Source organism: Gymnoscopelus braueri (assembly GCF_963280865.1).
Source record: "Gymnoscopelus braueri genome assembly, chromosome: 20".
NCBI classification, from domain to species: domain Eukaryota; kingdom Metazoa; phylum Chordata; class Actinopteri; order Myctophiformes; family Myctophidae; genus Gymnoscopelus; species Gymnoscopelus braueri.
The window spans coordinates 33,017,516-33,037,136 of NC_137622.1; the positions used below are offsets into that span (position 1 = coordinate 33,017,516).

Sequence of the window (19,621 nt, forward strand, 5' to 3'; positions counted from 1 at the left end):
ATGTACACAACAAAAATAAGAATCTAAATAAAAAGTTTCTAGCCTGCATGATTGTTTGCAATGTTGCCATGTCTGCTTATTATAAGTTACGTTTTCTGTAAAGTGGCGGGCTGCTGTTTTTTGGGCTTGTTTCTTTGATTGAATAATTGATTGAATACTTTATTAACAGTTTGCAAAGACTTTTTTTTTTTACAGGGGCCAGTTCCGCATTGCAGCCACCTGTAAGTGCTCTTTTAGAGCGGTTTTCAAGGAGAGTAAGGATTCACATGTTTTTATGACTGTTGGTAGGGCACTTTTTATATATTTCAAATAGCCAATGTATGTATTATGTTAAAAGGGCGAAGGGCTCGCTTCTGTTGGGATCGTTTTCATAGACCTGGTTGCTTATTTCTCTCACAAAACCTGGCAACGCTGATTGTTTGCTGTCGCCGTGGCGCCATCTGGCGGCCAAACCAATCCGAATGGAGGAGCTCGTGCAGCAGGCAAAAAAGTACTTTTACACAAAGTACTTCCGGTGGGGTCATCGAATCGCTTTTATGAGTGAATATTATCCAGAGTTAAACCGACAAATGTCCCGCTACCATTAAAAACCTCCATACATTCACCCGTTTTTTATCCGGACACCGTTTAGTTCGTCGCAAGGCTCCCACCAACCGCTAGCAGCTCCACAACGTGGTTCGGACCAGAGAGGCCAGAAGAGGAAGCAGAAGACAACCATCTTTCTTCTGCCAGGCAGCAATAGAATAACAAGAGAGAATTGAAAGACCTGAGGAGTTTCACATTTATTATCTGTTCCAACACCTGAGGAGAAAGACCTTTTTAAAAACCTCAGCAGACAGAAATAAGCTTTTTGGACACGGATATCATCGTAATAACCCCTGGCAAACCTGGAGGTTTGGTATTAACAGGACTGGCTATTAGAATTTAGTATTCCATTTGTTCATGTTTCCAACAGGTCTACCTTCCCCTAACCCCCCACCACCGCCGACCCAGGAGGCTAGTAGACCACCAGCAGCTTCTGATGTCAAACAACACACGGACGGCGGCATCACGTCTAGTTCGAAGAAGAGGAAAATAAACAGTTCTTCTTCTGAGAGGGAAGACATTGATGCGATTTCTTCGTCTCCTCCTCCCAAAACCCTCTTGAATTCCTCTTCGTCCTGCTCTTCCAGCACTTCGCAACACATCCAGAAGAAGTTGAGATTCGAAGACGCCGTGGATTTCATTGGACTGGATGTGAAGATGGCTGCTGAGGAGGCTGCGTCTTGCTCGAATAAGAGCAAAAATGTGTTCCTGCCCGGTGGAGTTGGGCACCATGCAAACGGACTGACGAAAAATGCAGGATCAACCACCTTTTCCAACAGTAAACCAGGCGCTGCAAAGAAGCTAGTGATCAAAAACTTCAAAGGTAGCCTGCATGATGTGTTGACTGATGTGATCTCATTCTTAAACAGGCAGATTCTTATAAGCATTTATTGATCACCTGGTGCTGACATACCTCTTATTCAGTGGCTCTCAAACTTTAAAATGTCAAGGTCTCCCCTTAACTCTGACTTTGGTTCCATTTGTATACTGTCAGAGTTACAGACTTGTAAGGGTCAAGTTAGACCCCCCTAAAGGAACCCCGAGAGTCCTTGGAATCCACTTTAAGAACCAGTGCTCAAATTGTTATAGCATTATATTTCAAATGGGGACAACAAAACCAAATAGTTTGACATACTGTATATAACTGCTAATGACAAGTCTGTGAAACTTTAAGATCTCTGTCATGTATGTAGCCAAGGTGCTCTGCTCTGTTTTTATATCGGTTTTCACACCTTTGTACCACAGAAAAGCCCAAATTGCCTGAGAACTACACACAAGAGACCTGGCAGAAGCTCAAGGAGGCAGTAGAGGCCATACAGAACAGCACTTCTATCAAGTACAATCTAGAGGAACTCTACCAGGTACAGTCTGACGCAGGGGCCAGTGGCCTCTTCAGCAAACCTACAGTATCATCAGTGACATGATGGAAAGAAGATGCTGCCCAAAAAAACCTCTCATGACCTCAATTTGATCTGAACATGTTATGTGACGTGACATCTGCAGAAACAAGCATTGTGTTTTGTTTTCTCCACTGTTGACTTATTTATTTATTTTATTCTAAATAGGCGGTGGAGAATCTCTGTTCCCACAAGATATCTGCCAAACTCTACAAACAGCTGAGGCTGGTGTGTGAAGATCACATCAAGGCACAAATTGACCAGTTCAGAGAATATCCTTTCCTGTTTGTGTTTCTCTTTGTTCACTCTCGCTGACTCAATTTAACTATTTGATTTTTATAGCCGAGTATATGGATTATGAATTTGTATTGTTATAAAGAGATGCCAAAAAAAAAAATCCTGTACTACCTTAACAATTCTTACAGATGCCCTGGACAGTGTACTTTTCCTTAAGAAAATAGACAAGTGTTGGCAAGATCACTGCAGACAAATGGTACGTCCTGTCTTCATTTTGTCATGTACAAAGTCTGATTTCCCTCAAATACGTTATCGTAACATTGCCTAACATGTTTAGTTATTCTTATTCTTCCACAGATCATGATTAGGAGTATATTTTTGTTCTTGGACCGCACCTATGTTTTACAAAATTCTATGCTGCCATCTATCTGGTGAGTAAGTCACTTGGATTAGCATTATGTAAACACACAGGCTGATGTTTTTTTTTAAATGAGTGTTGAATGAAGCCACTCTGGTCTGCAGGGACATGGGCCTGGAGCTCTTCAGGTTCTATATCATCAGTGATCTGAAGGTGCAGAGTAAGACCATTGACGGGATCCTTCTGCTCATTGAGAGGGAGCGTAGTGGGGAGGCCATCGACCGTAGCCTCCTGAGGAGTCTACTGAGCATGCTCAGTGACCTACAGGTAAATTGACTTATTGTATTGACTTATTGTACCCTTTCTCCCTTAATAAGCTACACCTGAGGTGTCATGTACAAATTAGGCTTCAACCGACCTTGAAGCCTAATTTATACTACATCGCACAATGCATCATGACGCGGCACATTGTTAGCTTGAAAATATGTTGTTTTCAGTGAGCGACACCATTGCACGATTGAGTAAAAATTACGTTTAACTATAATGTACACACAAAGCGTGAAACTGTTTGAAAAAGTAAAGATGGCCCTGTTATAGGGCTGGGCAATTAACCGAAACTATATCGAAACCAATATTTAGAACCTCTAACCAACTTAATCTTGCTTATGTAGGTTAATTGAATAATTGAGAAGCATTTAAAAAATATATATTTCTTTAAGTTCCTTATAGCCTACATCAACGAATCGACATGAAAAAAATCTTATTTTTATAACCACTTAAGCCCCTGTATTATACTACATTGTACAATGGTGGCGTGCAAAAATAACCAGCCTTTAATATTTACATTTCAGACCGTGTCAGAGAACTATGAGAATATGTAAAAAATCGTAATCAAGTCCAGCCATACCCTGTGCTGTCCTGCTATCCTGTGCTTTGCTGAATATGTCATGTAGTGTAATAATAGCTGGAGATGGTCATCTTGTAGTCATGTCCCTTGCCCTGTTCTAAGATCTATAGAATGCAAGTGTTAGTTTGGCATCTGTGTTATTTGTGATAAGCGTCTGCTCTGGTGTTTGATGATGTGCTGTCAAATGCACCCTTGAATAATGGCTTTAATGACATCGGTGTTCTTTCCAACCCTGACAGATTTATCAAGACTCCTTTGAACAGCGCTTTTTGGAAGAAACTAATCGACTGTATGCTGCAGAGGGACAGAGGCTGATGCAGGAGAGAGAGGTGATTTATTGTGTCTGTTATTTGTACGTCCTGTGAACTATCGTGTGTTCCCTGTTGAAATACTGTTGTGTATACCACTGACTTTTTGTCATTTAGTGTCTGAGCTTTAGATAGGACTTGACAATATGTACTAGGTATGTATGTACACCACTAATTACCACTACTAGTTACACATGTAGTTTAATGTTGCAAAACATTTTCAGTTACAAGTAAATTATAGTTAAAAGTAAAAATCGCTTAGAATACATACAAATACTCTCAACTGCACATTAACGCAAAATCGCTCATTTCTAATCAGCCAATTACATGGCAGCAACTCAATGTATTTAGGCATGCACACATGGTCAATACGATCTGCTGAAGTTCTAACCGAGCATCAGAATGGGGTAGAAAGGTGATTTAAGTGACTTTGAACGTTGCCTGAACCGTTGATACAAGGCAGGATGGATCTACTATTCCTCTATGTTGTCGTAGATGCCAAATTCTGACCCTACCATCCGAATGTCCCAGTAGAAATCGAGACCAGGCAAGGTTTTTACAATCTTCGATTGTCCAATTTTGGTGAGCCTGTGCGATTTGTAGTCTCAGTTTCCTGTTCTTAGCTGACAGGAGTGGCACCCGGTGTGGCCTTCTGCGCTGTAGCCTATGCCTCAAGGTTTGACGCGTTGTGCATTCACAGATGCTCTTCTGTATACCTTACCTTGGTTGTAATGAGTTGTTATTTGAGTTACTGTTGCCTTTCTATCAACTCGAACCACTGTGGGCATTCTCCTCTAACCTCTGGCATTAACAAGGTCCCGCAGAGGAGTCACGTGGGATCGCTGAGGAGTATGGCCGCCTGAAGACGGGGCTCCCATCAGAGCAGCCCAAAAACCTCGAAATGTGACAGATAGAGTATACTTTACGATGTTAAAAGTGTGATTACTGACTTTCCTTTGGCACAAGTGTAACAAATATCAGCTTGTAAATGTAATAGACGGTCGATTTGAATGGAATCGCCACCAGGCAGAGCACGATACAGAACAAGGAGCAGAGCTAAAATGGCGGACATGCAGAACGACGGCGTGCAAGTAAAAACCACGGCTGAACCCGGTGGGGAAAAAAGAAGCATGGAGGCAAACGTCTTAACTGCTATGCAAAAATCACTCGGGAAGGCTATGGAAGAGCTTGGTCATGTTAGTAAGTTGCTGTTGGTTCTGCAGGCTGATATTGACCAAGTAAAGAAGGAGAGTGCGGGACTACGCACGGATGTGAATGGTGTCTTACAGCGTCTGGAGGCAGCTGAAACTAGAATCTCTGATCTTGAGGACGAGAACACTAGCCTACGACCAATACTGGAGGGGAATGTCAAGAAGTGTTCGGTGCTTGAGGCGGCTGTACAGGATGCCAATTTTCGGGACAGACGCCAGAACCTGGTTCTGGTCGGATTGAAAGAGAAGTTGGAAGATGGCAAACCGGAGATATGTGTGAAGAAAATCATTGGTGAGGCGCTGGGTATACCAATTGAACAAACACAGTTACAGAGAGTGCATCGTGTCCCTGGTGGCCCAGTGACGGATGAAAAGCGCTCGCCGAGACCAATTGTCATCCGCTTCTTATGTTTCTTGGAGAAGGAGAAGGTGTTTGCTGCCGCGAAACGCAAATACAGGGAAGGGGAAGGAGTGATGTGGAATGGGTGCAAGCTGTCTTTTTTCCAAGACCTGCCACGGGAGTGGGCAGAAAAAAGAAAAAAGTTTTCGGAGGTGAGGGAAAGGCTACACTCCCTGGATGTACGGTTTACTGTGGCACCGCCAGCACAGATGCGTTTCACATGGAACGGCAAGAGAATGCAGTTTGATGATCACCGCAGAGCACTGGCATTCTTGAACAGAGAGACTACAGGGGCTCCCGACGTGCATAGGGTCTCTGACGAGCTCGGGGAACCCGACGCGCATGGAGCCTCCAACGCGCCTGGAGCCGCCAATGCACCGGTTGTGGAGGATGAGTAGTAATCATACCAAGCGAGTGGTGGACTGCTGAGGAGACTAACCCAGAAACGCATATACACGGTTTTGTTTTTATTTATTTTTTTATACACAAGGACTGTTTGAATATATGAAGGGCCAGTAACATTATTCTAGGAGAACGATTTGGGTTTATAAATATTATATTGGTCATAAGATGGCTTGGTTCTCCCTTTTGCTTGATACTACTAGGGGTAAGTAGACCTCACGTTGTGGGCTTCAATTAATAGTGATGTATAGATTTTAATTTTATTTTTTCTTTATATAGATATGTGAGGAGAGCTTCCAGTATAATTTTGTTTATGTCTGAACAACGGATTTAAAACTGTTGGAAGGTAAAAGTACACGGTTTAAATTGGGAGGCTCTAGTCTGAGCTGGAGTATTATAAATGAGCCTTCAATGTTTACAGTAGGTGTGTATGGTGTTCGGGGGGGTGTCTTAAGTGGTCCAGTGCTGCCATCGTCTGGATGGCATTGGTAATAACTTTTTGAGTGTCAAAAATAGAGGGGGTTTTTGTTGGGGGTTCTATGGGCTGGTCATTTAAAGCGACTTACGGATCAGTTGGGGTAGATTTATATTATTTAGGATAACAAAGGGACAGAGTTAAGATTTTTGCATCTGTGGTTTGTAGGTGGATGTTTTTCTCTCTTCCACCACCCATGGATGTTTTTTTTGTTTGGTTGGTTTTGTGGAATTGTTTTATTCAATGTGGAAAGTGTGTGTTACATTACAACTCTATGTTTTTGTTTAGATTTTTGGCAGGTATGGTAGTCGGACAACACCCTAAAAGATTGTTATTAAGTGATGTGGTTGATTGTGAAAGGTGTATGTTATGGATGAGTAATGCAATATCCTGGAGTATTAATGGGTTTAGGATATGGCTAATTTGGTGAGGTTTATTAGTTGGAACATTAATGGATCACATAACCCTGCTAAAAGGAAAAAATGTCTATCCTATCTTAGATCTCAACAGGCAGACGTAGCCCTGTTACAAGAGACACATTTGGTGGATACAGAAATAGCTAAATTTAAGAAAGGATGGGTGGGACAGATATTCCATAGTTCGTATTCTAGTAAAAAATGTGGGGTTGCAATACTGGTGCATAAAAACCTAAATTTTGTCATGTTGGCAGAACATAAAGATAATGAAGGGAGGATGATATGCGTTGAGGCTAAGATAAATGGCGTTAAGTTCAACATATGCAATATATATGCCCCAAATAAGGAAGACCCTGACTTTTTTCACAAAATAAACAAACTGATGGGGGAAATAGAAGATGGCCATACTATAGTATCCGGCGACTACAACCAAGTACAAGATGGGTTTTTTGACAAAACGTCTTTTACAAATAATGTACCGAGAGACAGGAGGGCCATACATTTAATGATGAGAGACCTTGGCCTTGTGGATATATGGAGACTAATACATCCCAGAGATAGAGAATATACATTTTATTCAAATATGCATAAAAGTCACAGCCGATTGGATTATTTTTTGATATCAAAAGACCTTGTAGAGGGAACAGTAGATTGTACAATTGGACCCATTGCACTTACAGATCATGCTACGGTACAATTGGGGTTGAAAATAGGTCCAGAAGGTAATAAGTCCAATAGGTGGAGGATGAATGTGTCTTTGCTTCAAGATGAAACTTTTTCCAATTTCTTAGGGGAGGACCTTAAAATGTTTTTTGACACTAATATAGGATCGGTAGAGAGGCTAGGTACAGTGTGGGAATCATCAAAGGCGTATATCCGCGGCAAAATAATAGCTCACTCAAGTAAGAAAAAAAGAGAAAGTAAAAAGGAAATGTTAAGATTAGAATCACAGCTTAAGGATGCAGAAAAGGAACTGGCGGATAATCACACTGAGGGCCGTCTGAAAATAGTATGTGAATTAAAACTCCAATTGAATGATTTTTACAATAAAAAGGTAGAATATGCTATGTTTAGAATGAAGAGTAATTTTCATGAAAGCGGGGAAAAGGCCAGTAAATTATTAGCCTGGCAATTAAAAAAACAAGATTCCAGCTTTATAATACCAACAATTAAAAAGGAAAGTGGGGAGTTAGTTACAAGTACAAAAGACATTAATGATGAGTTTATAGACTTTTACATGAAGCTCTATGACTCAGAAGTAGATCCACCAGTCGAACAATATGACGCCTTTTTTGAAAATATAAATATTCCAAAACTGTCAAAAAGACAAGTATCACAAATGGAGGGAGTTATCACTGAAGAGGAAGTTAAAGAAGCAATACTATCATTGAAAACAGGGAAATCACCCGGGCTGGATGGTATACCTGTTGAATATTACAGAAAGTATATTGACTTATTGGCACCTATTTTGACAAAAGTTTACAAGGAGTCATTTGATATGGGACAGTTACCAGATACATTTAATGAGGCTATAATAACGTTGATCCTGAAGAAAGACAAGGACCCTACGGATCCGGGAAGCTATAGACCCATAAGTCTTATAGATGTTGATGGCAAAATTCTCACCAAAGTGCTTGCAACAAGAATAGAAAGATCAATGCCTGATATAGTGCATACGGATCAAGTTGGGTTTGTTAAAGGGCGCTCATCATCGGACAATGTTAGGCGATTATTACACCTTATGTGGGCAAGCCGCAATGAGGACACGCCCATTGCGGCGTTCTCCCTAGATGCTCAGAAAGCATACGATTCGTGTGAACTTGACTATCTTTTCTATACTCTGAGGGTATTTGGTTTTGGAGAAGGTTTCATAAAGTGGATAAAGATTATATATTTGTCCCCAAGGGCGTCTGTTTTAACTAATGGTATGAGGTCCCCTATGTTCGGCCTTTTGAGAGGTCTGAAACAGGGGGACCCCTTGAGCCCACTGCTCTTCACCGTATTTCTGGAACCCCTGGCGGCAGCCCTAAGAGCAGATACAGGTGTTAAAGGGGTGTGGAGTGGGGGGGCAGAGCATAAGCTATTTTTGTACGCGGACGATATTTTGTTACTGATTTCGGACCCTGGCAATTCTATTCCCATCATTCTAAATAAGATTGAAACATTCTCTCAAATATCTGGGTATAAAATTAATTGGCAGAAATCGGAAGTGATGCCTGTGTCCAGGTCCTGTGATAGGTCAGAGGTGTCTAGATTTCAATTTAGATGGATTCCAGTGGGAATGAAATATTTAGGCTTAAAGTTAAGTGCTGATCTGTCTGTCATAATGGAAATGAACCTACTGCCACTACTTCAAGAAATGAAAGATAGGCTGGAAAGATGGAAAATAATTAATCTCACTCTATGGGGCAAAATCAATACGATAAAGATGGTGATAGCGCCACAATTTAACTATATATCAATGATGTTGCCACTAACTATTCCTAGTGGGATATATAAACAATATAATCAAATGGTGAAAGATTATCTGTGGAATGGGAAAAAGCCAAGGATCAACATTAAAAAGTTGTGTACTCCTAGGGAAAGTGGGGGCTTGGCCCTGCCAAATGTAGAAATGTATAATCTGTCTTTCGAATTGGCTAAATTAGTGAGGCATTGGGCGGAAGATGACTCCCACCCGGACTGGGTTAAAATAGAAATGTCTGTGGTAGCTCCTTTCAAGCCCATACAGGTTCTCTCTCAGATTAAAATGGTACAGGGGGAAAAGAACCCCATCTTGAAGCATTCTCGATGGGTTTGGTCGGAGGTGCATAGGTTGATGGGGAAATCTCAATACAAACAGGGCTACTCATCTATATGGAACAATCCACGTATCGTGATAGGTAAACATTCATATTGTTGGGATACTTGGCAGAGAAAGGGTATGGGTGTGATTGATGATTTATATAAGGATGCAACTTTTAAATCTAATCAGGAGCTAGTGGATCAATTTCATGTGGAAAGGGGTGAATTCTGGAAATATCTCCAATTGAGGAGTAGTGTGGGGAGTGTGTTCGGGCTTAGCAGGAGTATAGGGGAATCTAACATGATACAAGATGCTTTTAATTTACCAAAAATAATGCATAGTGCTTCACTATTCTACAAATACATAATGGAGATACAAAGTGCGAAGACTGAGAATCTTAGATTAATATGGCAAAGAGATCTAGAATGTGAAATAAGCAAAGATAAATGGATAAATATAGTGTCCAAGGTTGGATGGGCCACTAGGGATATTCGAAGCAAATTTACCCAGTACAAGATCATACATAGATTTTACTATACTCCTGTGAAGCTTTTTAGGATGGGTTTGGTTGAAGACAAAAGATGTTGGAAGTGTAAAGGAGAAACTGGAACATTTCTACATGCCTTCTGGGAATGCCCTGTGGTAATACCTTTTTGGAAAGAAGTGCTGAAGAAAATGGGGGATTGGTTGGGACAAACATTGCCAGAATCTCCAATGTTCTGTCTTCTTGGAGATAGCACACTCTTGCCACAAGGAGTCAGCAAAGGTCAACATGCACTGATAACTGCAGGGCTCATTACTGCAGCTCGGTTGATACTAAGGAACTGGAAGAGCTCATGTACACCAGGGCTGGCAGATTGGACCCAACTCATGACAGAGACCGCATCCTATGAATATTTGATTGCCAGAAAAAACAATGTTAAAGGGAAGTTCCATCTAGTATGGGACTACTTCTTTCTATATATAAAGGGTTTGCCGCACTGATCAGTGACACAATTGACATATATTCACAAGTGATAAATAAAGGGGTGTGGGGTGTTGTCCGATTAGCTTAGGTATGCCTGCCTGCTTTAGTTAGTTATGTTTTGTTTTATTTTAAGTATTTTATGTTGTTGTTTTATCTGTTTGTTATGTTGTGTTGTTGGTTTTTGTCTGTTATGTTATGTCATGTTTATTTGTTGAAAAAGGAATAAAAACCTTAATTACAAAAAAAAAAAAAAACAAGGTCCCGCAGAACTGCTTTATTTTTCGTTAAATTTCGCACCATTTTTCTGTAAACCATAGAGATGAGTGTATATCAATGCTTTAGAATAGATGCTCAAATTAATTTCTGAATGCATTTCTGAATGCTATTGTTAAGATTTGAACTATAGTCATGCAATGGCTAATAAGAGTTAAAAACCTTCCCACAGGCTTATGCACACCATAATAATGTTAGCAATAGGTGCATAGGATACTAGGAAAATCCAAGTGTAAAAAAGAGTGATCCCACACACTATCTGGAACTTGCAAAAAAGAATGTATTAAAAACACTTTTGGTCTTTAGACCAAAAGGCCTCATTTGATCCTTGATGAGGTCTAATGATCAAAATGTTGTTCTTTAATAAAATATTTTGCAAGTTCCAGACAAGGCAAATAAGAGTAAAATGTTTTGGATTACCTTTTGTTTTATGATGATCACGAGTTGCCTTTATGTGGCCTTTCATATCGTTGCTGTCGAGTGGAAACATTATGTCCAAAACCGTTTCTTATTTATATTCTTATTTATTTTTTTGAAATGGTGAAAATAGCCGATGTACAAGCTCACAACGCTGCGCATCGCACACTCTTGTATGATGAAGGAGAGCGTTGAGTTATGAAAAGACAGCAACGATATATGGTATTCACTAACCCCCATGAAATTGAAGATGCAATATCATACTATTTCTGTTAGGTGCCAGACTATCTCCATCATGTTAACAAACGCTTGGAGGAGGAGGCAGACAGGGTCATCACATATCTAGACCAGAGCACGCAGTGAGTATTGGCCAGGCATCGTCTTTAGTTTACAGTTTAAAAACTGAGGACTAAGACACGCTAGTCACTTGCACTCGTATTTTCTTGCAGAAAACCACTTATTGCTACGGTGGAAAAGCAGTTGCTGGGTGAACATCTCACTACAACTCTCCAAAAAGGTAAACATTTATATGGGATTATGACAGAATATTAACAGCCAAGTGAATCTATCTTGTTTTACATTTATGTCATTATATGCTTTCTCTTTTTATCTGTTACCCCTTTGTTACCATGCTCCTTTAAATTGTGTGATTTGTAATTGAAGTAATTTGTTTAAATGTTGTGAAGCACTTTGTAACCTTTTTAAGTATTATTATTATTATTAGTAGTAGTAGTTGTAGTAGTAGTATAAGTATGTGTATGATAAATTAAGTGCTGGACGTTCCTGTGATGTATCCTGAGCTGTCATAATAATGTTGGAGATACTCGTATGGTCACATGTTGTGCTCATCTCTTATCTCTGGATTTTTGAAACTCCTAGGATTGAATCACCTACTAGACGAGAACAGAATCCAGGACTTATCTCTTCTCTATCAGCTCTTTAGTCGAGTGCGAGGTGGTGTTCAAGTCCTCTTGCAACACTGGATATACTACATTAAGGTAGGCTATTACTGGATAGTTATGATGACAGTTGTAGCATACTGCACATTGAAGGTGGCCAGTTAACATTTTGCCCATCAGTCACATCTATGTGATGTGATTGAACAGAAATGGAAATCCCTGATAAGTCAACCGGTGACACACAAAATGTCAAGTTTTACTTGGATTAATTATTTTCCAATTCTCGACTCTCAACCATTTTAGGCCTTTGGCAGCACAATTGTTATAAACCCAGAGAAAGACAAGACCATGGTGCAGGAGTTGCTGGACTTCAAAGACAAGGTGGATCACGTCATCGATGTGTGCTTCATGAAGAATGAGAAGTTTGTCAATGCCATGAAAGAGGCCTTTGAAACTTTCATCAACAAAAGGCCAAATAAGCCTGCAGAGCTCATAGGTTGGCAAACTAGCATTGTTTTTTTCCCCACTCAGTTGTTAGACTATCAATAAACAATTAATACAATAATTCTATTCAAATAAACGAAATGTGTTCTAAGCCAAATTGTATGTCTGTTTGGCTTTACAGCAAAGCACGTGGATTCGAAACTACGGGCAGGAAATAAGGAAGCAACAGATGAAGAACTGGAGAAAATGTTGGATAAGATCATGATTATCTTCAGATTTATTTATGGTATTGTTTCCTTTTACAATAGTCTTTAGTTTTTACCTCTTTTTCTGACACAGAAATATAAGAAATTTATATTTTGATCAAGCTTAATTCTTATATATATCTTCTAGGTAAAGATGTTTTTGAGGCCTTTTACAAGAAGGACCTGGCCAAGAGATTGCTGGTGGGAAAGAGTGCCTCTGTTGATGCTGAAAAATCTATGTTGTCCAAACTGAAACATGGTTAGTATAAAAATCCATCCATCTCACACACAAACACATCTTAACCTTTATTCGCTCCAAGAGGTATTTGACAGTAAAGGTCCTTACACACCGGCGAATATGCGAATATACGCAAAATTCGGACTCGTTCCGAATAATTAAAAGACGCTTTTTCGCTTCGCGAAACTGATGTGGACGCTTGCATTGACTTTATAAGGTTTAAAAAAAAACGTATTTATTCGCATGAAGAATTCGCCCCGGTGTGTAAGGACCTTAAGTCAGCAATTCTTACACCAACATTCTGGGTTCACATTAGGGATCTCAACAGTTAATCGGTTAGCCATTTATTTAAAAAACAATGTCTGAATATGCTGATCAGCTTATTGGTCAATTTGCATAATAATAATCACGCATATCTGCACCAGGATGTCTAGAAGACAAAAGAAAATGAAACGCACAAAGTGTAGCGTAGTTTGGGACTATTTCACAAAGAAGGATGATGGCAAAATTGAATGTAAATCGTAAAATGCTAATGACTTAAGATATACAAGCTCTGACTCATTCATCCAAGTGATCTATTACGCACAAAGGGGAGTTGGGGACCATTACGCACCATTACCTACATGAGGAAAATGGGCAAGTAAACAAAGTAGAGAACTACTTGGATGGAATTGAATTGTGGATCGTCAACAGCCTCTGTGATCTCATTGTCCATTTCACCTGACTGGCTACATGTACATTAGTCATATGCTGTCTTTGACATGTTAATCTTCCTTCAGTAAGAGATAAACTTTCAAGCAGCCAGTAGCCTGGTTTGGATCAAGCAGTGCAGGTTGCCTACTGCATTCAACCTGCACAGATTATGACACAATTATTATGTTGAAGGAGCCTAAATGAATGAGTACCATTCTGATAAACATTCATTCTGTGTACATGCATTTTTTTATATCGGATTGGGTTTGTAGCTTAAGCCTGAATTCCAGGCTTAGCCTGGAATACTCGGCCTCAGCCTGGAATACAGATAAGCGTTAACTAACTGAATAATGATGTTGTCTAACCGATTGCAAATCTATCAGTTTTTGACATCCCTATTTCACATAGACTTTTAACCTTTTATTTCTTCCAGAATGTGGTGCCGCATTTACCAGTAAGCTAGAAGGGATGTTCAAGGACATGGAGCTTTCTAAAGACATCATGATACAGTTCAAACAGGTAATTACTGCTACAAGGTCTGTATTTCCTGGCAGAATACCCTCTTGAAATTAAGTGTTGTGACAGGGAGGTGAGGTTTGATGAAGAAAACTGTCAAATGCAATTTATCAAATGTATCATTTGTCTCTGTGATAGTATCAGCAGTGCCAAAACATGCCCGGCAACATTGAGCTGACGGTCAACATCCTTACCATGGGATACTGGCCGACCTATGTCCCCATGGAAGTACACCTGCCAGCTGAGGTTAATGCTGAGCAAATATTCACACTTTCAGACTCTGCCATTTTATGATGTAGCCGCATAAATATTGCCACTTCTTTGTAACACCTGGTGTTCTCAATGTACAGATGGTCCGCCTGCAAGAGATTTTCAAGACTTTCTACCTGGCCAAACACAGTGGCAGGAAACTGCAGTGGCAAACAACACTAGGCCATTGTGTCTTAAAAGCTGAATTCAAAGAGGTACACTGTTGATTTTTCTTATCAGGATGATTTAGTTTGTACTCTCTCCCTGACGAGATATCGAGAACTTTAAATTTCTTCTTTCTTTTCAACAGGGAAAAAAAGAACTGCAGGTTTCCCTGTTCCAGACACTAGTGCTACTGATGTTTAACGAAGGAGAGGAGTTCACCTTGGAGGAGATCAAACTAGCGACAGGAATAGGTTAGTGTGATCGCAGGAAAGGATCCTCGACAATGTATTTTTTTTACTGTTCGACAGGAGCACAGCCATTGTCAGCTACAGTTTAGTCAGCATGATTCCTTGAGCTAAAAGGATGTTCATTTTCTGTCGCTTGTGTGCATGGCAGAGGACAGTGAGCTGCGACGGACGTTGCAGTCACTGGCATGCGGGAAGGCCCGCGTCCTCACCAAAGTCCCAAAGAGCAAAGATGTGGAGGATGGTGACAAGTTCTCCTGCAACGATGACTTCAAACACAAGCTCTTCAGGATCAAAATCAACCAAATCCAGATGAAAGAAACGGTATGTCTCATGTCCTTAAAGATGGGGTGCCATGATATTTTTCAACCCTAAAACCTGATCATAAGGCAGTGATGTTGCTAGGTTTTCAATGTAATGGGTCCCGGGACCCACAGGTGGTCATTCAAATGGGTCCCAGAAACATTTTATGGGTCCCCAATTACACGTCTCCCCCCCCCCCCTTCTATCGTTTTCTTTGATCTCCAATCTCCATATCTTCTATATGTGTGTGTGACTGTGTACATTATATCCTAATGCAGTGGATCTCAATCTTTTCAGGCAGCGACCCCCCAAAATAATCATATTTGAACTGGGAACCCCCCACCCTGAGAAGCGCTTGGAATTAGGAGTTGAGGCATTTACAGGCATTTAATTTAGTTTAACTCAGTTCCACAGATACATAGTCAAAATAGCAGATCTACAAGGTCGTTTTTTTTATTTTTTTATCTACAAGCTCACAACGCCTTGCTTGTAGATCGCCTCTTTCTTATATTATTTCACAATTTTGACCGTATTTATAGTATAGTTTGTTGATTAGTTTGGATGCAGTAATAGTCTTTTTTCTTTTCTTTCTTGAGGTATTAAAAATATCTTAAAAGTCCTTAAATTGTGACTTCAGTGTCATCTGGGGACCCCCCCCCCCCCAAATCATGTGGGGAGCCCCCTGGGGGTCCTGACCCACAGGTTGAGAACCACTGTCCTAATGTACATTCTATTTTGCTACTTGTTGTAGTCACAAACTCAGAATACAGGGTACAAACTACAATATAAAGTTCATAATAATAATATGAAAAAGATAATGTACACTTCATAGGAGCAGAGATAGATAGGAACTAAAGAACAACAACACTTTGTGGAAGAGAATGTAAACGGAGCAGAGATATTTGTTTAAGAAAAGTAGATGTTTGCGGCAGTATTTATTGCTCTGGTGTTTTCTTCTTAAAAAGTGGGATTCCCTTCAAATGATTTATGCTTGTGTCGCACCGAAAATAACGTTCTGAAAACGACGTGTCGCACGTCGGTGTTTCGGCTCGCGGGTCGCTTTGGTGCGCGGCTCGCGGCTCGGTTTGGTGCACGGTTCGCGGTTCGGTTTGGTGCGCGGCTTGCGGCTCGCTTTGGGTGCGGCTCGCGGCTCGGTGTGGTGCACGGCTGCGTGGCTCGGTTTGGAGCACGGCTGCGTGGCTAGCGGCTCGCTTTGGTTGTATGCGTCCCGTGGACACTGTGATGGTTGGTTTAATGCGTCCTTTATTAAAAATGTGCGTCAGAGACGCAGGACGCAGGGCTAGCAGCATCTCTGCATAAGGTATTATTATTATGTAAGGATTTTTTGTGTACAGAAAGTGTTAAAATTATGTTTATGTGGACACGCCTCCAGTTCATTAAGTATACCTGGTTCTCACCTTAGCACCTCCTCCACCACCTTAGCACCACCCACCTGTCCTAGTCCCTCCTCCTCCTCATGCCCACACATGTTGTGTTATGATACTGAGGGGGAGGGTATGGCTTTGTGATGTCACTAAAGCGCTGTTTCTCTATTGGCACGTTTGACCCTCAAGGTTTCAGCCTCCAGGAAGAAACTCCAAATAGTCAGAGAAGACATAAAACACCATAAAAACACCACCGGGGGGCTTAATGAAGTTCTATCAACCTCATAGACACATGAAAAACAGAAAAAGGGCAAAAACATGGCACCAGCTCTTTAAAGGAGTAGTTCACCCAAAAAATTACTTATTTTACAATTACACACTCCATGAAGCCTTGAATTCATGGAGATTTTTTTGTTTTTGTCACATTCCTAAGTCAATCATTTGACGACTGGGTGGCTGGTCAGACTCCACTGGTCATCAAATTATTGGCTTAGGAATGTGACAAAAACTAAAAAATCTCCATGAATTCAAGGCTTCATGGGGTGTTTAATTGATAGAAAATAAGTAATGTTTTGGGTGAACTGCTTCTTAAGATTTGACAAAACTATGCTTGGTCATATGACGGCGTGACAAACTATACATTTTCATTTAAATGGGTCTGCTATACTCTGCTTGCTTCAAGGCATTTGAGGTGTATGGATTATTTTACATTCATCATTGTTGTTTTCCAGGTGGAGGAGCAAGCCAGCACCACAGAGAGGGTCTTTCAGGATCGGCAGTATCAGATTGATGCGGCCATTGTTCGGATCATGAAAATGAGGAAGACTCTGAGTCATAATCTCCTGGTGTCTGAAGTGTACAACCAGCTCAAATTCCCTGTCAAGGTGATTAAAACATCCCTACCTTCCCCAACCCAGTTATTACAATGAAATTACAATATTTATGTGGGGTAACATTAGACCAATCATTTCATTTCCATATTGTCAAGTTATTCTAAATAGATTGTTCATGCTAATTGATATGGCTCACTTAAAAATTAACGACTAACAATGCTGTAAGGGCTACAAATGTGGAACATGTATTGTCTTTTGTAAACAGAAGAAATCTTAGAGGAAATATAAATCCATAATATTAGGAGGGCTTTATATTGTTTTATAGGTTCTGATCTTAACCCATTCTGCCCCTTTCAGCCTGCTGACTTGAAGAAGAGAATAGAGTCTCTCATCGACAGGGACTATATGGAGCGAGACAAGGAGAACCCCAACCAATACAACTACGTGGCTTAGAAATAGAAAGAGACAGAGACAGAAAAAGAGGCAGGCAGTCCAGTCAAGCTCAAGGCTTCTCTTGAGTGCTCTGTCTCGAATCATTGGCTCCAGTGGATGTTACCATTATCCTCTTCAACCCAGCGACCGACTAGTGAATGGATACTGCTCCACGGGACTTTATCAGGGGTCTTGTGATCCTGTGGCCTGCATGCCCATTAAAAAGAGAATATTGGCCGTGTATCTCAGAGCAACTGAGAATTGGACTACCTTGGACAAAAAAGAAGACAAACCAATGTTGTTTTTTTCCCCTTTTGCTCTTTTTTTTTATGGAGAGGGGAGAGAGAAATATTTATTTTCAAACTTAGTCTTCTTTATCTGTCATTTATTTGAGGCATTCTGCTCCTAGTTATTACGTCACTTTCGTTTCCCTTTTAGTTCACTCTGTATCCCAAGGAAACACTCACACACCTAACATTGCTTTAACTGTGAGAAAAGAAGAAAAAAACTAATAAAGATGATACTTTTTCTTCAATCAATGTCAAATGCGAGACCAATGGATTAACATTCACACTAGGATTTGATGTTAGGGTGGATTCTGTGTCAAATGCGTGCACTTGCGGCTATGTTTAACAATTTTCAAGAAGGCAACGTAGCTATCTGTGATAGCTGTTTGTATGTCATGAACATCCAATCTGTGGGATATACTATTTAGGTAAATTATGCCAGACTGACAGCATGTGCCAAAAAAGAGCACTTCTGTTATAGGATTTGTTCATGCTGCTAAACAATTGTACATGTGTATGCATTTGGTTTCCCCTTTGCTCTTGCCATACATTTTTGTACATACTTAACACTGTTACAGTGACATTTTACATGCTCCATTTGATAGGCACATGTATTTTTAGTTGTTTTTTGTTAACCCCTAGAGAGTATAGTATACTAAAAGCACAACATTTTCAGACACTGTTCCCCCCCAACCCTCCCTCCCATGTTCCTGACCTGAGCATAATTCACTTCCAAACGTTAGATTCATTGTAAGTCTCCCCGTGGAGCTTGCAGGCCTTGCTTAAGTGGGATGAATGGGAGTCGATTGTCTCATCAGATGACTGCTGATTGAGAAATCACGCTTGACTAGACTTTAAATGCCCTGTGTCTGTACTATGAGTCTGTTAGGTTTATTGGTTTATTGCTTCAGATTAAAACAAAGTGTCAAGTGTTTCAATACGTTTCGTTTTATCCTTTCAAACATTTCAACCCCTTACGCCTGATTTTATATTTCATCGTTTGACGGCGAAATTAACATTTCAACGTGCTGTGGGCTTGTAGATCTACTATCCAAATTAATTTTTTGTTTATTTAGCCTATTATGACATGCCCAAAATAACAGGATAATGTTTAAAGTTGTTAATTACCCTTTTAATTTCCCTTTTAATTTTGCATGGTAGAGCTACTATTTTCTAAACATTGTGATTTTATTTTATTTTATTATTAAACATTTATATAAAATAGGGTTTAAATCAATTACTTGTATTTATTGTAATTTCCCCCTAAATATTGTTTTCTGATACTGATCTCGGCAAAGAAATTCTGCTGCTTTGACAAGTTATGACAACAGACAGTCATATGACTTCCATTTCCTGTCGGTGGCGTCGTTTATACAACTGGGATCAATTTGCTTTGCAGGCTGCGGCGTCCGGTCCTGGTCCAGAGCGGATACGGAAACGGTGGGTGCATGCACATGTGTGCGATTAAATCACCGGATACAGTAGGCGGGCTCTAAAGCGGATCAGGCTGGTTAATTGAAACTAGAGGCCAGGCTTTCCACAGGTGCTG

General features: G+C 40.3%; 1 protein-coding gene across 1 annotated transcript; it reads left to right on the plus strand.

Moving 5' to 3' along the window:
* Positions 1-443: 443 nt before the first annotated feature.
* Positions 444-19,010, plus strand: cul4b (cullin 4B). Its single transcript, XM_080416515.1, has 20 exons — positions 444-1,408; positions 1,831-1,946; positions 2,151-2,254; positions 2,406-2,475; positions 2,577-2,650; positions 2,742-2,904; positions 3,724-3,813; positions 11,415-11,497; positions 11,588-11,655; positions 12,018-12,136; positions 12,341-12,533; positions 12,663-12,767; positions 12,875-12,985; positions 14,091-14,176; positions 14,312-14,419; positions 14,524-14,637; positions 14,733-14,838; positions 14,984-15,156; positions 17,252-17,404; positions 17,711-19,010. Exons 1-20 carry the CDS (start codon positions 943-945, stop codon positions 17,804-17,806), a joined length of 2,598 nt encoding a protein of 865 aa, XP_080272641.1. The 5' UTR covers positions 444-942; the 3' UTR covers positions 17,807-19,010.
* The last annotated feature ends 611 nt before the right edge of the window (positions 19,011-19,621 follow it).